Source organism: Gouania willdenowi, chromosome 18, assembly GCF_900634775.1.
Source record: "Gouania willdenowi chromosome 18, fGouWil2.1, whole genome shotgun sequence".
Classification (NCBI taxonomy): Eukaryota; Metazoa; Chordata; class Actinopteri; order Blenniiformes; family Gobiesocidae; genus Gouania; species Gouania willdenowi.
In genome coordinates this window covers 20,386,636-20,410,209 of record NC_041061.1, presented here as the reverse complement: position 1 = coordinate 20,410,209, position 23,574 = coordinate 20,386,636, and the positions used below count along the sequence as shown (strand labels likewise).

The following is a 23,574-nucleotide window of genomic DNA, read 5'->3' as shown; positions in this document are numbered from 1 at the left end:
CTATTTATGGAACTGATAACAGGTCATTGTAAGATTAAAGCTTCAAACTACATGACAGTTGTCAGGATTAGCTCATTGAAAATGCAAATGTATTGTTAAAATGATATAGAATGAAAAAAAAAAAAAAAAAAAAAAAACACCAAGCAGAAAAAAAACTCCAGGGACCAAAGTTACAATCATACAAATATATTAGTTTGTTTTATTCAATAAATCCAATAATGCGTCTTCCTTGACTTTGTGTGAGTTATTATTATAGAAATAAATACAGATCATATTTCAAATGCAGATACAAGGTTTTGGGAGCAGTGTTGAAGAAGAAAGAGGGGAGTTAAAGGTGTCAGAGTAAATATTGGGTAAGAACTGTCTCTTTAAAAAAGTCCAGTAAATGATTGGCGCATGCATGCTTGTGTTCCCGCCCATCTTCAATCCTTGGCCCAATCAGTCCCAGCGCTCTCTGTAGTCCCCCTTTCGCTCCTTCCTTGAAGGTGATCCAATGGGTTTAGGGTGGAATATAATAATCCACCTTTGCAGCAACGGGAAAATCCACTGCACCCTAATCCCTTTTGCATCGATATATTTATATATAGATATATATAGATACCTTTTTTTTTTGCCCTGTTTGAATACAAAAATAGTGTCATTGTGGCTTTAGTTATTGGAAGACCGAAGCACTCTTTTTGCATTTGGAAGACAACAAAGAGCTTACGATATTGGTGGTTTTCCTAAAAATCTTTCTGGAAGACTCACAATAGGTTGGATCGTCCATGCAGGTCAAAGAAAAACCATGTGTATCAGTACCACACACACACCTCTTGTGCAGGAGAGGTGGTGAGTGAGCAGTCCACATGCTGCTAACAGACCTATTAAAGCCCATTTAGACAAGATATGATAGGACAGAGGATAAGTGAATGACATATGCAGTATCAGATCCAAAAGCTCTGAATCCATTCACTTCTTAGTAAAAGTGCATTTTTTCCCCCTCAAAGTCCTACAACATGAGGATAAGAAACAAAAATATGCATTTACACAGAAACCATGTCAAACCGACACACATAATGAGGGTTACTATGGATACCAGGGGCAACATTTACTGCATATTGTTTAAATACACTTCAACCACAGTTGTTTCAAACGTTGTTTCATGGAAAACTCAAGAAAGAAAAGAAAAATAAAGTCAATCCACAAGTATTCTGTACCTGCTTATCCTGATCAGTCACAAGTAACTGGAGAATTACTGTCACTACTAAACGTATTGCCAGTGACAGATTATTGAGAGCAGAGGTTCTCAACTAAGAGTTCAGGACCCGAAGGTGAGTCAGGGACCAGTCAATGGTCGGTCGAGCACTATAGGCAAAAAAAGGACAGGAAAATCTAAAGTTTAATTTGAAGAGAAATTTCCGATATAGTCACTTCCTCTGCGAACAACAAAGAGCAAAATTGTCTTATTCATCAAAACATTTTTCCTGTTATATGACATTTTAATAAGCTCATCCAAAGAAAGAAACCTATTCTTACAAGTAAAGATGGCCGATATTATCGGCCCACCAATATTAGCGGCTGATATTTGCCATAAAATGTAATGATATTGGTTTTTCCATCGATATGTGCTGTTGCTCTGCCTTAAGCTTTGCGTTACTGAATTGATCTTGTTTATGGTGTCGCAGTGATATCTAGTTGTGTTGACGAATATTGTTCGTGTTTCCTGACATGACCTTTAAATAAAGGTCACTTCCTGTAAAAAAACGGAAGTAGCAGAATGTACTCCAGCAACGAGGTCTGCCCTACAAGAAATGGCTTGTTAAGCTCCATTTTGTGTGCTAAAGCAACGTCTGTAAGTGTTTTCAATGGGTAGACAGTGGTTATGATGTGTTGCAGTCATTTTATCCAGTAATAGAGATCTTTTTTCACCTCATGTACCTACAACCTATATAAGATTTGTGATATGTGTAGTTTTTGTTGCACAAAATTGAAAGATTATCTTGTTCTGTATTGTTATAATTTCGGAGTAAACATCGTCAAAGTCTCCTTGTTTGTTGTGAAGTTTTTACTGTCTGGACGGCAACTAGGAACCGTTGTTATACATATTAAAAACCTTTTTTTTTTTAAATAGTAATCTAGTTTTGCACAGATGATCACATTTAATGTAGGCTTAACATGGAGGTATATGATGTGACCTAAAATGATATTGGGGGAGGGGTCTGTGTATACATCAGTATTGGTTATTATCAAAAATCGGGAATTTTGTTGTTGGACAATGTCAAACATCTCTACTTAAAAAGTAATTTTTATTAGATTCAGATAATACAGCTCAAAAATGAAATACTTCCCTCTTTAGCATCACTGTTGTCTGTTAGCTACATCAGACCAAAGATGGTAAAAGTTCCCCGTAGTCAGCATTTCGTCAAGTCGCCAAGTTATTTTTTTCAAAATATTGATTTTTAATGAAAGTCCGAGCTTTAAACTACCTATCTGATGTAAAATCAAACATCACTTTCAGATCATCTTTACCGCGGCTACTGTTTCCACTGTGCTACCATAGCTAGCATGCTAGATATACAGAAATCATCACTTGTAAGGGTTTTAACAACTTTGGTCACATATTAGCAACTAACAAGAGCTTTTAAAAGTCGCCCTTCTGCTTTATTTGGTTGCTATTTTCTTCAAAGCACAATATTTTAACCAATACCTCTGAGAATTTGAACATTTTCCCTTGATTTGGGTCAAGGCTTGTTATTCAGGTGATCGTGGGTCCCATAGCCAGACTTGTTGAGAACCTCTGAGTTCTTAGAAATTCTAATCAGTGGGTTTGTTAGACTGCAGCGTCAAGCTGGAATACACACTGAAGCCTATTATTTATACCCGAGAGGTATTATCGCTACACTTAGTGGTAGACAGTGGTCACAAAGTAAAGGAAACATTCAATCTCAGGTGGGAAATTATCTTAAAAGTGTTAAAGTGATTACCAATTTAGTTACGTTGGCACTGGTTAGGTGCTGCGTTGTGTATTCACAAGAGTGTTTCTACAGGAAATGGTTAGTGAATTCAATCAATTCATGCTTTCATTATGAGTAGCTAAAATGGCAAAGGACGGGACGACCACGCTGGTTTGGCGAGGCACGTGAGCCTCGCTTTTCCTCCTCTTGCATGTGCTTTCTGCTGCATTGCAGATGTGCTGAAGGGACTTCACCTCACACGCACGTACACATTTTAACAGCTAATTGGTGCACGCCAAAAAAACAAAAAGAAGAAAATGAGCAAAGTGTTGAAACGAAACACACATTGTTTCTCCATCAATAATAATGTTTTTTTTTTTTTTCATTTTTCTCTCATGCATTTTCAGATAATATGGCTGCGCCTTTGTTAATGGAGCTTATTGCTATCTGCCCAAGGGCTCGTGAGCATCGATTAGTCCTCTGATTTATACTTGGCTTTTCTCTTTTCCTGGGAACTCACAGATCATCAGTCATGGTTACACAGAGATTACAGACCAGAGCTGATGTGTGAGATGATGTGAATCTTCACACAACTCACCAAACTGCCTCTGAATTGAAGAGAGTTGTGTTTTCTGCCACCAATTAAAGGGAAAAAACTTCAAAAGGAGGCAGGAGGTTTCTACGCCGCCGTACGGGACATACTCTAAGTTTCTCCTTTTCTCACAAAGTCCTTCCTGACCCTCCTCCTCTCTGCTGCTGTAATCCGCTCAGTAAGCAGGGAGGGCCCTGACTCAGAACAAACAACAGGGAAGGGGAGTCCCCCGGGGATGTGTGTGTGTGTGTGTTCACCAAGCTGAATCAGATACACACCGTTTGACTCACTTTTATGTCCGCGTACTAAAGAATTCCTCATGCTCGTTTTATAAAGCGACGGCTGTGATAGACCCTGGGTCAAATAAATGGCTAACTTCATATTCTTTATCTCTGGGTAATGACAGAATGAAAAAGGGTTATGAACACAGTTACACATACAGCTGTGCACACACACACACACGTATCCAATTCAACATTCAGTAATTGTAGTTTTTTTGCCCTTAAGCGACACTGAAAACACTGGGAACACAGTGGGATGCTCATTGTTAGCGCTCTCCTCGAGCAGCTCTTCACATAGTAATATTCAATGTAATTACATTAGTTGAACTATGGAAAATTACAATAACTGTTAGACCTACAGTATGTGATTTAACGTCAACACCAAGGTCAAAGTGTATCTTTAAGCGGAACTGCAAAAAGGCTATTAAGTCTGAAAGCTGGTGAGATGATAGAAGCTACACTGAAGCTGGCTTCCAGGGGGCCATAAAATGCACCAGTTTGCTATTATAGTTTTATCACTGACATTTGCTGAGTCATCTAAATAATTTTGTTTTGCCAATGACCATTTCATTCTAAAGAATGATGAACCAATCCAAACTCAGGTGTAGTATAGAACAAAATGTGATGTCAAACAGGCAAAAGTTAAAGCCAGAGAATTACAATAGAATAAAAAAACAACACAGGCCTTTTCGCTGCCTTTTATCAATTGTTTTCAAGTAGAGACGAATAAAAAACGATTTTTCTTGTTGCGTTAAGACTAAACAAACCTCATTGTAATTTATTGAGTTGACACCTGGTCTTGAAACCATTGCTTCTATTTTCAGAATTAAATCATTCCTGTGAGACCTGCTTTAAAACAAGTAGATGCTGTAGTTCTCTTAAATTCACTCAGTACGACTCAGTGCAGAAGTGATTAGATTAAGCAGTCTAATTTTACTGAAATAAAAAACCCTGATTTTCCCGTAATGGATAATGCTAATGCCAGTAACAATTTATTGCTAATAGTAACAAATAGCGCTGAAAAAGTCTTGCGGTTTCATTTTACTCAACTAAAACTGATGTTTAAAATGCTAACAACTGATGCTAATGTTTATGCTAACAAAAGACTTAGTGAGAACAGTAACAAATTACAATGAAAATGTTATTCATTACGAAAAGGAATTTATTCGCGAATACAAAGTGGCTAAAAATACAAGAAAAGATGCTATATAGCATTAAAGAAAAACAATAGTGCTATATATGCTAATTGTAGCAATTAGCGTTGAAAAAGTCTTACGGTTTAATTTTACTCAACTAAAACTGATGTTTAAAATGTTAGCAACTGTTGCTAATGTTTATGCTAACAAAAGACTTCGTGAGAACAGTAACAAATTATGATGAAAACATTATTTATTATGAAAAGGAATTTAATCGCGAATATAAAGTGGGGCTAAAGAAAAACAATATTTGAAGCTAACGGTATTTAGTTAGCGTTTAGCGCCGCCTATCAGAGCCCCTTATAATCCAAGCTCAAATATTTTTACCAACTCCTTTTTAGAGGCCAGAGCACGTAAATAAAAGTTTTAATCCGTTAGCATGTGTAAGATGCTACGTTTGGATTAGTTTGATTTGTTGTTCATGCTAGCAAAAGCACAGCGCTAAAATTAGCATGTATCTGTGGCGACAGTGATGATGAGATGGATTCTGATCAATCAATATGCTCCCAGAAACAAACTACACTAGATACTGAGTTACATCTATATTTACATTATTTTGTATACATAAACAATTAGCCCTTTACTTGATTTCTTTTTTTTTTTTTTTGTCGCGACAAGCTTTAAAAAGAACACGTCTAGAAAAAGTATTGCAACACAAAGTTTCCCAGCCCTTGAAATAAACAGCAGTTTGATGTCAGTACGATTTAATGCTTACTGAGCTTTTCCTTTTCCTCCTTCTACTTCCTCCCTTTACTTCCATTGTAGCAGACAGGGGGATTTAGTTAATTAAACATCTGTTTAATTACTTTAGAAATAATAGTCAAGCGCCATGTTCTGGATTTAGCGACCCATAAGGAGTGACTGTTCAAACACAATGACCTGGAAGTCTATTTACTGGATTTCATTAGGATATTTAATTAAGGTGAATCTACAGCTTTAACAGCAGTTTGTGTTGAATAAATCAGTTATTCTTACTGAATGCTTTTGTTTTATCAGCATTCCCTTTCTGTAAAAACATTGTTTAACTGTGTATAGCGGATTATCCGCTTCAATCCTCATCGGATTATCAGATGTTATTTACAATTACGCGTTACAAGAAAAAGAGGATTGAGCTCGTAAGGTGAGGTATGTGCAACTTATGACAAAACACCTGTCCTAAGTTCCTTTTCTTTCTGCACATCCTCATAAATTACCAAAGCCCATACTTTTTTTTCCCCTCTTTTCCTTTCACTCTACACTCCTCCGTTGGCCTCTCTCTCTCCACGGCCGCCATCATCAATCTCGCCTTGCTTCCACTTCCCCGTACACAGGGGACTTCCTCGCTTCCTCCAATACATAAACATTAGGGAGAAACAATTACCGTGGCAGGCATATTGTGCCAGGAACGTTTGATGTGAAAAATGATTGCCTTTCGTGTAGAATGAAAACAACAAATGGGGGGGGGGGGGGGGGGACACAAAATGAGCTCTTTTTGGAAAGCCTAAAATTATAACGACAACGCATGTCGTGTATGGTTTATTTTATTTATTTATTTTTTTACACGCTTTACCCGAGCCAGCAAATACCTAAACACTTTTTATATTGACCACAATGTAAGTCATTGCTTATTTATTGTAGAAGAATGAAATACTTTTATTGCAGTTGATACTGTTCATAAAGCTAATTATAACACTTGTTTGCAAAATGTATCAATTTAATACATTTTAATTATAGAACACATTTGAATTTTCATTTTGAAAATAATTCCATTATCATAACACTGATGTTATGTAATTTGATTAATTTAGATTTAATTAACATAACCGACATGAATTGAATTAATTTTATTAAAAGATCTAAAACCAATGTAACTATTATTTAGCATTTTCCGAATTATGTAATTTTACTTAAGCTATTTGCTGTGCCACCTAACAATTTTAGGAGTCAACAAAATGAATAAATTAATGAATGAATTAATGAACCCGTGGCTGTCCATCTATACTTCACTAACAGTTTTGCAATCATCTAACTAAGTAACAGCCAAACTGTATTGTAGGTAATGTAGTTCTTTAGGTTCAGGGTTTGAAGATGCACAGGTTTGATAAGAAATCTGTTCATTCTTTCACTTTTATGTCCTTCCATTTATTCAATTACTCTTATAATTTCTCAATACTTTTGATTTGTTTACATTCAAACAGGCTCTTTGCAAACATTCCCACCGATTCTTCACCCCACTAATAGCGTGTTAGTTCTCAAATTTGCTACGGTTTGACACTACAGAATAAATAAAAAGAAGAGTATTTGGTACTGACTTTGGTCCTCCCCGATAGAAACGTTGAAATTCATTTCAATTGCGGGTTTCAGTCGAGGGTTTGTGCAATGAATGGCTGATCACAGTGTAAAATAAGCTATTGCTGTGCATTCACAAGCTACATATTCAGGCTCCGTCAATACCCAATTTTCACTGATGATACTTGTGCATCACGCTCTCCCATACCGGATACATTCACTCGGCAAATCTGCAGCGTCTGAATGCATGCATGAGAAATAATGCATGCCAACTTGTTCGGTGTGTTGAGGAATGATGTGACGTGCGCGTCTAAATGTGTTTACGTTTCAGGACTCACACGATCGAACAATTCCGATCAGCCTCGGACTCCATTATCAAAGCAGGAAATGGGTGAAAATGGGGTTCTCGTCACAAGGAGGAAAATTGAGTCCATGTACTGTAATAACTAATCAAATCAAGCTGAAGATAAAACAAACAAAAGTTGCACACAAATTCACAAAGAAGTGCAAACCTCTTCCAACAAACACAGGATGTGGGTCTCAGTGGTAGCCTTGAATTTGCATGTTAAGCTAACTTTAGCACAAGTTTAACCCCTACTTATTACCATGAAGTACAGATTTGACCATCACTGTTGTGGTGGTAAAAAACAGGAAGACTTTACTCAGATATTTGGCTGACCTAATGGTCTGATGATAGCTTCAAACAAGCTAGGCGGGACTTCGTTTCAGGCTGCCTCAACATGTTAGACCACGTCGTAATGAAGTTATTGCTTTAAGGGCTCGGTGTGTATGTGAAGGGTTTGTGGAAGTAAAAGAAAAACCTCATTCCTTTTCCACTTTAGCTGGACTGCAGTTCCTCTGTAGTCCAATTTAAGGAAGAGTTAGCGTCACAGGAAGCATGTTGGTTTAGCCCTAACATCCTTATTCAGGTATCCGCTGGTGCACACCGCCCTATGATGTCCAGTCCTCTTTCTCCCCAGTGTCTGCTAGCGCTAGGAGGAGGATGTTTTGGTTTTGGATTGAGGGTCCTTCTTTTTTTTCTCGTGCACAGGAGAGTCACTGGAGGTCTTGGGTGTTTTTCTGGGTGGACTCTGTTCAGCAACGTCATGTAAGGATGGTTCTCTGTACATGGCCACTGGGAAGAGAAGAGTAAAAGATGCAGTGGATGGTCCTTATACCAGGGATGTCCGATACCACTTGTTACGATGCCTTTTTAAAGGCATGTCCATGGTAACAATCATTTACTGCATGCTTAATTATTATTATTATTTCTACTGCGACAGTGTGTGACGTGTCAATTGTTGAATTACTTTAATCACAAAACACAGAATTTGAATCTCTAAACTTTATCAGAATTATCAGGGCTCAGTAGGCGATACCAGCTATGCAACCGTTAGTTGGTTCCCAGTTAAAATAGTTGCCACTTAATCCATAGAATCGTTTTTCAGTGGTGCAATATTTCTTTAGTGAGTAGAGTATGTGTCGATTTTCATGCATCCTTATTTTTCTTTCATTTTCAGCTTTAAATATCTTAGAAACTACAACACATTGGAAACTGCTCCACCCGCTCTCTTAGAATATACAAAAGATCTGCTATACATCATATCTAGGACATGGCAGCCCCTCAAAATTGGAAAAAAGTTTGTCAGGGTTTGGGGCTGGAACATGTTTGGGCCTTCAGTAAATAACTTTGCATATGCCTCAACTCTCTATGTTCATAGCTCAAAAATGATCAAATTATAGACAGTTTAAATCACAAATGATTAGTCACATATGCATTGGTTCTTGGGTGACAAGAATTGAAATCTGATAAAATACTTTTTATACTATTTTCATTGGCCCATGACTGCATGTGGGATTGTAAGCGTATAAAGTATAAAATAGTTTTTCTTTATGCAACTTTAGGTTATTTCATCACTCGCGAATATTGGAACATCCTTTACATGAGGCCATTGTAGCTTGCCCCTGTGTGTTACAATCATTTATAATTTACATTATTCTATTTGTTGAACCTAGAATTCCGTCTGTGGTATTGGGACATCCCTAGCCCTCACACAATCAGGTGAAAAGTTTAGATTCCCAAAAAGTGTGTGCGCACAATGGATCGATCCGAGCTACCTTCGATAAGTTTGGGTAGAAAGTGAGCAGCTCCCTTGGTCTTCTTGACGCGGTTTCCCTTCATGACTTGGCCGTCCCGGTTGATGCCGATGTACCAGGCCCGACCCGACTGGGTCTGCCTGTACAGGATGGATGAGTAGGTGACGTAGTAGTTCTCGAACACACACTCCTTGAACTTACACTCAGGTGTGAAGTGCTCCTAAAAGACACAAACACACACACAAATGGTTCAGAGGAGAAGAATAGCACACTTTATTAATCTGCTCCATTATTTATATATTTACTCTTCCGTTCCTCGGGCTCAGCAGGGAATCGGGGGGGAAATGGGCTCCACATTTCATTGTGACAGGGTTACGGGAGGCAGTACCCACAAATCGCGTGCACACACACACACACACACAGCTAACTCAGTTCTGCTACCACGTGGGATTAAGTGGTTTGTGAACCAGGTTGTCATAACTCAGCGACTTCCTGTTTACCAGTAACAAACAACAATCTACCAAAGCCTTCACCTCCACTCCTCAGTTTATTGACCCCCACTGCTGGCCTTCACCACACACACACAAGCATGCACGCACACACACGAGCTGCGCATTTGACAATACGTCAACAACTGACTCCCCCCTCTCCCCATCTCCCTCTCGTTAAAACTCTCACATATTCGTTCTCCGTCTCATATTCCGCCTCTCCTTCTCCGCTCCATCCCTCTGTCATTTGGTAACCTTGTCGAGGAAGAAACCAATTTGCAGGATTGATTTGGAGCCTTGATGTGACGGTTGAGCACAAAAGGCCTGAATAAGGAGTTTGCTCTCTCTTTCTTTCCATCTCTCCTGTTAGCTGTTGTCTTCTTCGTTTCTGACACCGCTTCGGCCTTAACGCCTCCTAATATTCATTGCCAAGTGCATCAACAAGCTAATTACATTGACGGTATCAAGCGCTTCTTAATTACACATCCATTCACTTAGGTGGCCATTGGTTTCTTCGCCTGCACAATACTTTAGCGCTATTAGTTCTGAGCAAAATCTAAAGGTCTTGGGAAGTGTCATCAAAGTGCCATTATTACCAGGGTTAGATGCATCTTATTAAAATGCCTGTGTGTGTGTGTGTGTGTGTGTGTGTGTGTGTGTGTGTGTGTGTGTGTAGGAATATAGCCTGCTGTGCAGGTCCTTCAGACAGGCGAGCTCAGCTCAATTGGTTAATTATGTTAAGTAAACTGAGTCACGCTGCACGTGTGGTGTATTCAGTGTGTTGTACGTCCCGTGGGAAAAGCTGCTGAGATTTGTGTCGTTTCACAGATATAAATATATATATATTAAAAAGAAAGCAAGGCCTTGCAAGGGAAAAAGGAAATTTAGCTTCAAAGTTGTGCAACTGAACGAGACCCAACAACTGCTGAGGTGCAGAATATGTACGACGTTGGACACACATCCTTAGAGAAGAAGTTGTATTTATTTATTTATAAAAGGGAATATTCATATTTATGATTTTTTTTTTTTTGTTTCAATGTTGGTGCATGTGAAAGTTAAAGACTGGTTGATCATTTTTGTTTCAGTTCAGAAAATCTATATCGTGGCATTTGCGTAAATTCCTCGAAATAATCTCTCTTTTTTTTTTTTTTTAATTAGTATTTTATGTTTTTTGAACAATGGTCAAAAAACAAACATTCCTTTTCAATACAAGCACATTTCTTCCAAACTCAATATCCTTAAAGTGTTCATACTTGCATTAAAAAGAATACTTACCAAAAATAAATAAACTAAAAAAAAAAAAACAGTAAAAAATGTTGTAGCTCAGAAGCGGGGTGTAATAAAGAAAACGTAAGAATGATCTTCCCAGCTTCCGTAGAAAAGAGAACCCTCCTCAAACTTGCATTAAACCGACAAAAATAATTATGAAAAGCGGTCATACATTTCAAAAAGTCCCACACAAAGTCAGATCTATGTTGTCGAACATTTAGTAGTCATCCTTTCCAAATATCGTTACATTTTTCAATGTGACGCAGTCAATTTCTCCATATTATACATGTTTAACATTACATCAAACCATTAATCAACAGTAGGCACCAGATCACAGTGTCATCTTCATATTCATGAAAATGTAAGTAAATATGTGAGATTATAACCTATTGATCATTTTCATTTCTCGTCCCTTAGCAGCTTTATGTAAAACTGTAAGGACAGACAAATATTCCAAATGTTAATTCAGTCATACATGCATGTGAATATTAGAAAATATATCCAATTCTTATTAGTAATTGATATCTTTTGACATTTGGAGGCTTATTAACCCTAGAACACTATCTGCGGGTGATTTTAACCTGTTTACATTATTTTCATGAAGTTGTGTTTAGAAGGTGTGGATGTTCTCCTTCTCAAAAACCCACTTTTTCCTACAGGCACATGTTGGGGTGATTTTCACCCAGTAATAGTGATAGTGACCCATTATAACTAGCCTAGTATGTACTGACTACATCTAAGTAATGAAGTAAGTAAAACTGGTCCTGAAATTTCCACGCCATCTTCAACTACCCCAGAAATGGGTGGACTAATGTCTAAGTTTCCAGCTTTGTTTTTTTCTTTTTCTAAGAAATTTTAGTTCTTACGATCCCAAATTTTCAGTAATTTTGGTTAGTATTTTTCAAGATTTTTAGTTGAAGAGTACAACTCTAACTTGGTAGGTATGATCATATTTTCATATGTTCTTATGATACTGCCTTTTTATTGGGTACATGATAACGGGTAAAAAGTCACTTGGCCTTAGTGATGGTGTTACTAATTTTAGCGATAGTGTTCTGGGGTTAAGCCAATGGTTCACAAATGTGAACACGTCACTGAGGTTTACAGAATAACACTGTGTGCACAAACATTTGGATATTTTATTATCTTTACCTGTACACGTCTAGCTAACTTTCCCCAATCCATCCCTACACTTTAATCACTTCAACAGGAAATGATGAAAACTCCCCATACATTTGGAGGGAAGAAACCACTTCCTGCATAAAACCCACCCATCCATTTTCCAACCAGCTTGATCCTTTCTCAGCGTTGTGGGGTCCGTGTGCCAGTCCTATGCAGGGCAGCATGGTTAAATTATGTTACTCAACAAAAAGAGTTAATAAATTAATTAATTAAAGAAGGCACCTATTCTAATGCTAGATGGAAGCACCTGCGGCCAATCAAACTTGAAGCACTTTTTTTGCACTTACCAAGGGATTTTCCCTCCAGTCTAAATTATTGCTTGAGTTATACTGTAAGTCCGGGGTTCTCAACTGGTCTCACCCTGGGACCCACATTTTGCCACCGTCATCAAATCGGAACCCCTTTTTTTTTTAGAATTCAACCACCCAAATTAATTTTTTTTCAAAGATAGTTGTTGAAAACACGCATATATAAAATATAAATCTATATATTTTCCTGTGCAACATGCATTTCACAGCATGCTTGTCAAAAGAAAAGTTTCTTTCAAAATAAAAGACAAGTCCAACATGACAGACATTAAGTATTTATTTATTTATTTGGCCAGCTTTCCGCGACCCACCCAGTACAGGTCCTTGACCCACTTTTGGGTCCCGACCCACTAGTTGAGAATCCCTGTTATAAGTCACTTTGGACAAAAGCGTCTGATAACCAAACAGTCATGTTTCTGGATCGTGGGAAGAAGCCAGATTAAACCCACGCGAGCACGGGGAGAACATGCAAACTCCACAGAGAAATGACCCAAGTGTCCACAACAGGGCGTTGAACCCATGACCTTTTTGTGAGCCATGCACTCAGAAAACCCTGCAGTTAAAAACATGGAGAACATGCAAAGTCCGCACACAAAAAAGTCTGACAATGTGAAACAAACCCAGGATTATCAGTTGATCTTAAAAAGGTGACTTATTCTTATAATCAATATGCCATGAATAAAATATATTTGAACAGATTGAAATCAATAATTATTCTATGATGAATGTGTTCACCAATGACTTCAACACTTCAGTGTAACTGAGGCACTTCCTGCTTTGCTCACCAGGGGGGGTTCCAAACACATGTGGAGCTCAGCTCTTCACTTCAATATTAAACGATACTGTATCTACTTGCTCGTCCATAACACTTGCTGTCCCCATAGGACCTCTGCAAGCTCAGCAAAAACACCACCACAGTTTGAGAACAGCCACTAATACACACATGGATTCAGTCTGTTCCACTTTTTTTTTTTTTATACCCTGGCTAGAGTTTGGCTCAGACATCTCATCATGAATTATCTGCCTCAAGGACCCTGAAATGAATCAAAATTAAACAGCTTTGTAATGATGCAATATATTATTATTGACTGGGATAATTTCAGGGAGCAGTGGTGAGATTGGAACTATCTGTGGCCTCCACAGTGAGTGAATCTGGCAAAACTTTGGGTTTTAGACAAAGTTTGTTGCAAATTTTCCATTTAGCAATTGTAAAATAAAAAAAAAAAGAAAAGGAAAATAATCACGTCACAGCTACAATATGTATCTTATTCAAAGCTGCTGCCCACAATACCTTCTGATTATAGTGTATGCCACACAGATCAATGAATCAAACATTATTTACTCCAAAAAAAAAGGAAAAAGGTAGAAATTGCTGCCACAGTGTGTTTTAGTCTCTACTGTAAACACTCTTTTATTGACATTTTCTGCGCATTGCATTGTGGGATACGGAGTCCCGTATACGGATGGAAAGACGTGTCTTTTACCTCATTGAGAATTATCCTTGTGATATGATGGTTCATACTGCAAAAATGAAAAAAGTTACCAAAACTCAAAATAGCAAGGCAACTTGCTCCACTATATTTTTAAGTTTTGGGAAAATAGTTTTGAGATTAAATTGTATTTGTTTTGGTCAACTATTTATTATTTGTTCAGGCAATTTATCAATATTTATTGTGACTTTAATATTTGAGTTCTATTAACTAAAAAAATACAGAAAGTCAAAGTTCACCATTTTTGCTTCACAATAATACTTTGTGTATTGTGAATAATGTTTCAGAACTTACGGTTTTGAGTTTCACCAACTAAAAACTCCAAAAAAGAAGAGTCGTGCCAATTTATTACTTACTATTCAGATTATATATATTTCATATCTGAACAAACTATTTTAGTTTTTTTTAAACACATAAACCCAAAATTGTCCCAACTAATGTCCTGTTGTATGCAAGAAAAGACACAACCAAGTTAATCCAACCATGTATTTAAACAGTGTAAATGCTACATCAAAATGTCAAAATATTGAATAACTTCCTAATCATTTATGTAGAAATGCAGCACAATTTCACAGTTTACCCCTCTCATATAAGGCTCTCATGTTGTTGTTTTTTCCATTTCACAGTTGATGATATTTCCCTTTGGGTGAAGTTGAGGGCATAAATCTCACTAAACTGCTCTGTACGTGTCTATGAAGATAAAACAAGGTGAGACATCTGTTTAATCTAAAAAAAGAAAAAGTCAATTTTGATTTTGTATTTTGTCTCTGCACCACACAGAAAGTTACGGAAGCGGATTAGGGCCAATTTTAATAGAGAAAAGAATTTTGGACAAATCAAGAATAGAGTCGAAATGTCGAGATCAAATTTGAAAAGATCAGATTAAAGTCGAAGTTTTGAAAATGAACTCAAAATACAATAATATGATAAAAGTTGAAGGTTTGCTTATGAAATCAAATCTACGGAAGCTGACGAGGGCCAATTCACCATATGACAACAAGCAGTAGATTGTGATCATCTACAAAATAGCGTTTATTGATTAATGCGTTAAACTATACCTCAAAGTTGGGTTTAATAACAAAGAGATTCTTTCTCTTTTATGCAGCGTTCACACCTTCTGCAGCACCGGATGCATCTGCCGCACGAAACGTACCGCAAGACCCGCAGGATCAAAGAATGTCCCCAATTTGCTTCATACGCACGTCTGAAGCAAAGCCCCGCCCACCAGCGACACATCCAACTCGGTGAGTTTCACTGCCTGCTGAAGCGAGGAGACGTGCTCCTTTTTCTCCTCTCATAAACATAAACCACCAGTAAAAAAAGCTTCTGTGATTAGCGGCTAATGCTATCCTAGCTCAGTCCTACAGAGAGAACTTTTACCTGCTACTACCACCTCCTCGCTGATTCTCCTCCACACCAAATCCTTCCTGGTCCGTGTCATAAAGCTCCAGGTGGTCACGCACAGCTTCTACTCCATGGCTGAATGGGTGAACAGACCGGTGTCCGTGTTGACGGCCTGATGTCATCGTCAACAAAGACTGTGATTGGCTTTTGTCATGCGAAACAGTCGCAGGAGTTCAATATTTTCAACTGTTGCAAATGTGCGGATATGCGTAAAATTGGGAGCGCGCTCGCACGTCCAATGCACTTGATGTGCGGATCGGACCACACCGCTGCACAGGAAAGATTTCGCATCTGGGACGCATCTATCCATTGACTTAGTATGTAATCTGGACATACGGACATATCTCTTTAAGGACTTTGAAGATACATTGCCAACAACTCAACCTGTTCAGAAGGAAAAACCAGTTGAGTTTGGAAGAGGTGGAGCATTCAATCAGTCTGTGGCTATTGAGGAGCTACGGAAACAGATAAGGCCAAATTTGATGGAGACTGCTCTCGTATATATGGTGAATTGGCCCTAGTCCACTTCCGCAGATATAAGTTTATAATCGCAAACCTTCGACTTTCAAAGCAAGATTGTATTTTGTGTTTTTTTCTCAAAATTTCAACTTTAATCACAATATTTTGACTTAAATCTTGATTTGCCCAAAATTATTTACTTCACCAAAACTGGCCCTAACCTAAAAGTAGCACATAAGTAGCAAAAATACGTTTCTTTCCATCACACCTACTCGGACTTTGAGATCAGGTGCATGCTGTGAGTTTTAATGCTGCTCAAAGATTACGTCTCCAATTCAGAGGCTGCTCAGTGGACAGTGGATGGAACGCGTGCAAGAGGGCGCCGCCACTCATGCGTGTCTGCTGTTGTGACAGAGAGACATGGCGGATCTCTCTTACATCAGTGGGAGGCCACCGGGTGCCAGATGAGAGAGAGAGACACACACACACACACACACACACACACACACACACACACACACACACACACACACACACACACACACACACACACACACACACACACACACACACACACACACACACACACACACACACACACACACACACACACACACACACACACACACACACACACACAAGTCAAGAGTGATGGATGGAGCAGGTCCCTCCCTCATCACTCACTTATACAGATAAAGAGAAAACAAGCAGCACGGACAGATAAAAGTCTAACAGGTATATAAGAAACAAGCAAACAATTTGTGTGAGAACTTTTGTGTATATACCCCTAATGACATAGACAGCCTCATCTTACTTAAATCTCTCCACACCTACAGACATTTGTCAAAATGAGCCCTCCGTGCACTTAGCTGTGACATTGATTCTATGTAAGATCGCTGCAGAAAAGTCAGTAACGCAGCAGGGCAGAAAGAAGCAGGATCGGGCTTTGATTGGGCACACACTGCAGCGGCTCAACCGAGCACGAACAACTTCAAACATGGAACAAGCCGCAATGAAGGAAGCCCGGGTTAATCTGAGAGCTTTAGGCCTCAAACGCTTATCGACTGCGCCGCAGAGGACAAATGTATTTCACACCGTCGATAGGACACATGCATGAGCAGGCGTGTCAGTACGTGTGTGTGTGTGTGTGTACTACATGCCTGGGGAAGCCCACTGTTGTTGTTTTTTTATGGCCGTAACTAAATGATGTTGGTGGTTTCATGTGTCAGCTACATCCACTGATCAATACTGTAGCGACTGCACTGAGGGAGTCTCATGGGACACTTTGCCTGATACAGTAAAGCCTCGCTCACACTATGGAAAAAAGTAAACGTAGACATAGAAGTGAAACCACATTTTACGCTTCATTATTCCCTTTACATCATCATCCCCCTTTTTCCTTTAGAAATGTGCTGTACATGTGAACAGATGATAATGTCTGAGGTCAAGAAAGGTAAACTAGTCCGTTTAGTCTGTTGTGACCTAGTAAAAGGTTAGAATAGAAAAATATTCTTGTGCAGATATTGAAAGAATGAGAACTTAACGCAACTCAGTTAGCGGTGTGGCTAATTAATAAAAAATATTATTATTTTACTTGTTTTAAAATTGTCATGACAAATTGTGAATGGTAAATTGGCAAAAATAAGCATGAAATATGATAAAAAAAAAGAGGTGAAAAGGGACATACTGTATGTGACAGTAGGTTGAAAAAGTAGTAAAAAAGGTTTATAAATGCAGTCTCTTGAAAGTGGAAAAAAATATGCAGAAAAGGTATTGAAATTTGAGTGGCAGAAATGAGAGTAATGTAGCAAAACTGCAATGAAAGGAGAAAAATATGTCAAGAAAAAGTAATGAAAATAGGTTAAAATATGGTAAGTTTGGTGTAGTTCCAGAAAAAGGGTAAAAATAAGCAAAACTGGGCTTAAAAAAAAAAAATCCTAGTTCCTTGACGGCATCTGGCAAACCTCTCCCAGTATCTCACGACCCCAAGGTTGAGAAGACCTGATTTAGCACTTTTTATGTAATGATTGGTGCCACTTTTAGACTTTTTGCTTAGTTAATATTAACAATATTATGTTACTATTGTTTTCATATCCAATGTAAATGCTGCACATTATTATTGCAGACTGCTACAATAACGTGGTTAGCACATACTGTTGCTATAGCACATTTTGTATATTTTGTTTAGTACAACAATATTGTTAGCGACCAGTTAAAAAAACCACACACAAATATGTTATATTTATGAGCAAAAACATGAATAGAAAGAATTTGTCAACCAGTTCTAGATTTTGTTTTTAAATTAACAGTATTAGAGCTGGGTTATATATATATATATATGAATAAAAAACCAAAACCTATTGTCTTAAAATATGCCATACTTATTGATATTTCTTCTTTATACGGTATTTAAAAAAGGATGATTCAGAGTGAAAATGCCATTCATGCAGGCATAGCCATCTGCACAATATCAACACTTTATGTTACGTTGGGACAGCACGTGTGAGTGAGTTTTGTAGCATGGGTAAGGTTTTTTTTTTCCAGCATTCTCTGCACCTTGAAAAATCTTAAAACACGATATACATACTGTATATAGAATGTGGCTTGGCACATTTTTACTCCTAATTGTCGTCATGTTTTTTAACGACTTTGGAAAATACTTCATCAATTCAGTTTATTAGCTTGTTCATCTCGGGGCAAGTGGTTTGTTTTTAATTGAATCCAAATCATGCTTTAATTGGGTATTTCAAAGTATTAAAGTGCATTAGGGGAAAAGTCAACTTTTGATTCCCAAATTACATCCGTCAACTGCCAAGCTCTAGTTCCAGCCTGGCTTGTACATCTAATCTCTACTTCACAATCCAATAAAAGAGAAAGTGTCATTAAAGTATCCGGTGAGGGGGGTTGGGGGAGGGGCTAGTTTAAAGGGACGCCTTGGTTCTAAAAGTATATTGGGTTGATTGTGGATTGGGAGCTGTTCTTTTTCATCTAAATAGCTTCAGTGGGGTTTTTTCCTTTACTGCTCTATCTGAGGCTCTGGTGCTGTCTGATAAATGACTGCTTAATAAAAATGTGATCGAAGGTTTCATCACAACAAAAAGCCCTGGGACTGTAGGACGAGGCAGAGTGAGAAAAATAAAAGCGTGCCGCTGTTTAGTGAATGATGAGCATTTAAGATAAGAATCAGCAGCAAAAGCACAAGCAAAAGCAACAACGTTAGCCTGACAAGAGCTTGTTGACCAGTAAAGCTGATTATCACGGGCAGAAAAAAAAACAACTTTTAATTGCAGGCAAACAGCTGACGTAGCATAATGAGTCTCTAAAGGTATAGCGTTGTTGGCACGAAAACATGAAGCCGTGATGTAATCTTGTCTATCTCCTAACCTTTGCTGTGGTAGACAAACCGACTTTGCACCAACGGTATACGGGGAAATTGAATTTAACAAGCTTTAAGTGAGAAACAACCTCTGACATTTAAAGCTACTTTGTCAAACCCAATATTTGCTGAGTGTGCTGGGCTGACACATAAAACCATCATCCTTCTGCTTGAATTGGACTTGGAAACGCACGCACGCACACACAAACGTGCACGACTGGTGGATGTTTCACTTGAAAACTATGGGGCACAACCCATACAGCTGAATGGCTAGGATTAAAAATGATCACTAAATAGGTATGTTTTTAAATATTTTAACTCAGGTCTATCTTAAGGTCTCATTTATTCAGACAACTGTTTTTCAGGAAATTTACTTGATCTCCTGACATGTTTCGACTGTCAACTGCCAGTCGCTTTGATGTTCCCTTTACTTCAGCGTAATAATTCCAGCAAGTTCTGTTTGAATAATATGTTATGGTTTCATACAGTCAGAAAACTGTTTTTCAGGAAATTTACTTTGATCTCCTGAAGAAAACAAAATGAACTTCCTGGAGTTATTATGGCTTTTTAGTCAGAAACTGGCGTTTTGTGTGAAACCTACCTTTATTCAACTGCTGATTACGGAAGAAAAAAACAAGCTAGAAACATTTTTTATTTTTTTTTTACTGTTGAAAGTAGAGAGTCTTGTTTCAGAATCTGGTTCCGGGTTTTACATAGTCATAGTACAAAATATTCTTTGGATCAATGTTCTAAAATGGCAGTGAGGGGGGTATCTGTTCTGAAAATGGCTGTCAGCCAATGAGTTAATGTAAACTGAAGTGTTGGTTGGATTTTATCCAAATAAAATGTGAATACATTTGACATTAAATGTTGTTTACTTGCTTGTTTATGTCCATAATGAATTTTTTGACAATTCCCTTACAAGAAACAACAGGAATCTATGAAACCTCACCTGCACTGTCCACTATCCATGTATTTATTTCACTCACACTGCTTGAATTATTATTTTGGCTAAAAATTTACTGAACTGATTTCAAGTCACTGAATCAATTCGGATCGTTCTAAATTAATCAATATCATCCATGAACTGACTTGGCAACAACAAATTGTAATTTGAATCGAACCGTTTGAATGAACAAATTGTTTCACCCCGAGTTTTCAGCCAAACCCCTGTCCCTATTTATGCTTCCAGGGATTTCTCCGGTGGGCCGGGCCATGAGAAAGACAAAAAGAAAGGATATTAAAGATACCTGTCAAGTATCCCATTTTGGCCGGGAAACTCCCGTATTTTACCCCTCTTTTCCGCCATTGCCCCATATTAGTATTTACCCGTAATGATCCCGTATTTTAATGTAATAATAATTAAAAGATAAATAAATGAAAACATTCCACTGCCTCTCCAAACTGAACGCTGTCACTCGCCTCGCGAGAACTGCCACTTGAAATGGCCTGGGTGGCAGTTCCACGAGATCAGTGCCGACAGCGGCAGCAAACCACGAAACAACTCAGAAAAGAGATGTTTGAATGTAAGAAGATGTTCTGGCAAAAAAAGGAAAAAACAAAGAAGTTAATATGTAAATATCTTGGAAAATGTGACAGAGAGTTTACCTTCCTAAACAGCAGTAGAATAGGACACAGTAACACGTTCTGTTAGATTAGTAACTGAGATTTTAGCGTCTACCACAGCGGAAGGAACGTGAAATAAACAGTACATATGCAATGTGTTTATTTAATGTACTTACAATTCATATACAAGTAAACAAATATGCTTCATATACCCATTTATGTTTTAATTTAGGCTGTATTATAATTTAGGAATTAGGGCTGGGCGATATATGGAGATTCAAGATGTATCGAGTTTTATATTTGGGCGATATAGAAAACTACAATATCGCATATATCGATATAAATAGTATTTTGTACAAAAGTACTTGTTTTCGGAGTCGCTGCTTTTACTTCTCAGAACAACATGTAAAGCTCAGTTAGATGAATTAATGAGTGCATTCTAACCCCGACATTCCCCATAACAAGTTACATTACAGATTTTACAGCTATTTTGGATTTCCTGTACACTTGTCTTTAAATACTGGATACTGAAGCTTGGTTGGGGTGGTGGGTCAGCCACATTTTATTGTATCAATTTGCATTAAAATTCACTACATGCTGTAAAATCACTTTATTTAATTATATATTACTGGAGGGTTCAAATTCATGATTGATATATGATTATGGTCCAAAGCAAGATCAAATGCAGTTTTTTTTAAATCCGTGTATCGTTCCTTTATTCGTTTTTCATTATTTAACAAAAAAAAAAAAAAAACGTTAAACGCCTTGTTTTTCAAATTCAAGCTCTTTTGCCTCCGTACAGAAAATGAAAAACAAACACCTTTATCCGTTTTCTCCATTACCGATTGGCCAAAGTACGTGACACGGAAGTGTACGCTCATCCGACGCTAACAGGCTATGCTAATGGCAGTTCGGCATGACAAGATCGCTGCTTCCAACTGTGCATCAGAAACGTGTCCTTTTCACTTTAGCTGGTGTTGGGCACAGAACCTCCTCACAGACATTTCAGAGGATTTAGAGACTCCTAAAAGTTGCAAAGCTAAAGATATCACGGAATGTGTAACGCTTCACTTCCAGGTCACGTACTTTGGCCAAATGGTAATAGAGAAAACGGATACAGGTGTTTGTTTTCCGTTTTTCGTTTTCTGTACCGAAGCAAAAGAGCTTGAATTTGTAAAACAATGCGTTTTCCGTTTTTTCATATCCAATAATGAGTGTTTCTTACATTTTTCATGTTTTTGTTACATAATGAAAAACGAATGAACGAATGACACACGGATTTTTTTTCATCCAGAGACATGAAACTCAGTCTGCCCATTCCACTACATTGAATTCCGAATGAGACACAATAAATAGACTCACGCAATATATGTAGTCGCAGATTCTGCCAAAAAATTCTGAATTTCCATGTTGTTCAGTAGCTGCGAGAAAATGTCCTTCAAGCAGATTCAGATTTAGGACACATTCACTATTGTAGGACATTTGGCCACCCCTAAATTATACTACACATATTTACTAAACCTGACCCTAACCTAATAAATCAGGTTTCAATGTGTACAATATATTGGTGGTAGGAGTGGATTGCCGTCTTTGTTCCTTTAATTAGGACATGTCTAATTAGGATGATTTTAGGTTTTTAACCTTCAAGTCAAACAAAAACCTACTGCAGAGTTGTTTTCGACTTTAAACTTTGTTCTCTATTTCTGGAAGATTTTTTTTTTTTTTTTACCTGTACCTGCTGTGTTCACCCCTCAGAAGTCCCTGCAGGTTTCTGTCCGACAAAGAGGAGAAAGAACTTTTTAGTACTTCAGGCAGAGCAAGAGGGGGTGGGGGGGTTAAGGGTTGGTGTCTTTGCCAACTTACTGACATTTAAAGGGACATCATAAGAAATACTGGAGTTCATCCAAGTCTGACGGTCTCACAGCATCAAGATAAAACACACACACACACACACACACACATGTATACCCGCGGACACAAGATATTCGAGTGCACAAACAGATTAAAAAACAAGATTTCTGTATAAAAGACACACAGTTCCTATTGGATGCACACGAGCAGAGGGCACACTCCGGAACAGCTGGAGAGGGTGAAGCAGAGGGAGGGGGGGTGTCCTCCCTCCTCACCTTGACTGCCAGGTCCTCGCTGTGCATTTGGGGATTTTCCAAAAAGAAACCAGTGATAGCTCGTCTTACCTCTACCTTTTCTTCCTCTCCCTGTATCCATCCTATTCCACCTCTCCTCTTCACTATGACCACGTGACCATCAGCAGAGGAAAAATGTGCTCATGTAGAGATGAAATGATGGGGTCGAGGAGCCAATAAGATGGAGAAAAAAAAGGGGAAAGGATGATGCAGTATGAAAAAAGAAAAATAGTTGCTGAGTGAGAAAGAACTGCACAAGCGTGATTCGATTGGACAGACGGGTGGAGAAGGTCAGAGAAGTGAAGTCAGAGGTGTGTGTGTGTGTGTGTGTGTGGGAGGCGGAGGGGGTCATTCTGTGGGCGTTGAATCACTAAGTTGACTAATTGCCCATTTGCCACCTGTGAGGTGCATCTGTTTGTGTTTTAGTGAATATGCTGCGTGTGCATTCTGCTTTTCTTATTAGTCATAGTTAACAAAAAAGTTCTGAGAAGATAGATTTATAATTGTAAAATAAAGACATG

The 23,574-nt window shown here is 38.1% G+C and overlaps 1 protein-coding gene across 1 annotated transcript in view; it reads right to left on the bottom strand.

Annotated features, from left to right (window-relative positions):
• Positions 1-170: 170 nt before the first annotated feature.
• Positions 171-23,574, bottom strand: part of fgf11a (fibroblast growth factor 11a) — a 131,323-nt gene continuing 107,919 nt past the window's right edge. Inside the window, exons 5-6 of the mRNA XM_028473917.1 lie at positions 9,389-9,587; positions 171-8,405 (exon numbers count right to left, since the gene is read on the bottom strand). Of these exons, the coding sequence (XP_028329718.1) occupies positions 8,263-8,405; positions 9,389-9,587 (342 nt within the window). The 3' untranslated portion in view covers positions 171-8,262. The remainder of the gene's footprint in view (positions 8,406-9,388; positions 9,588-23,574) is intronic.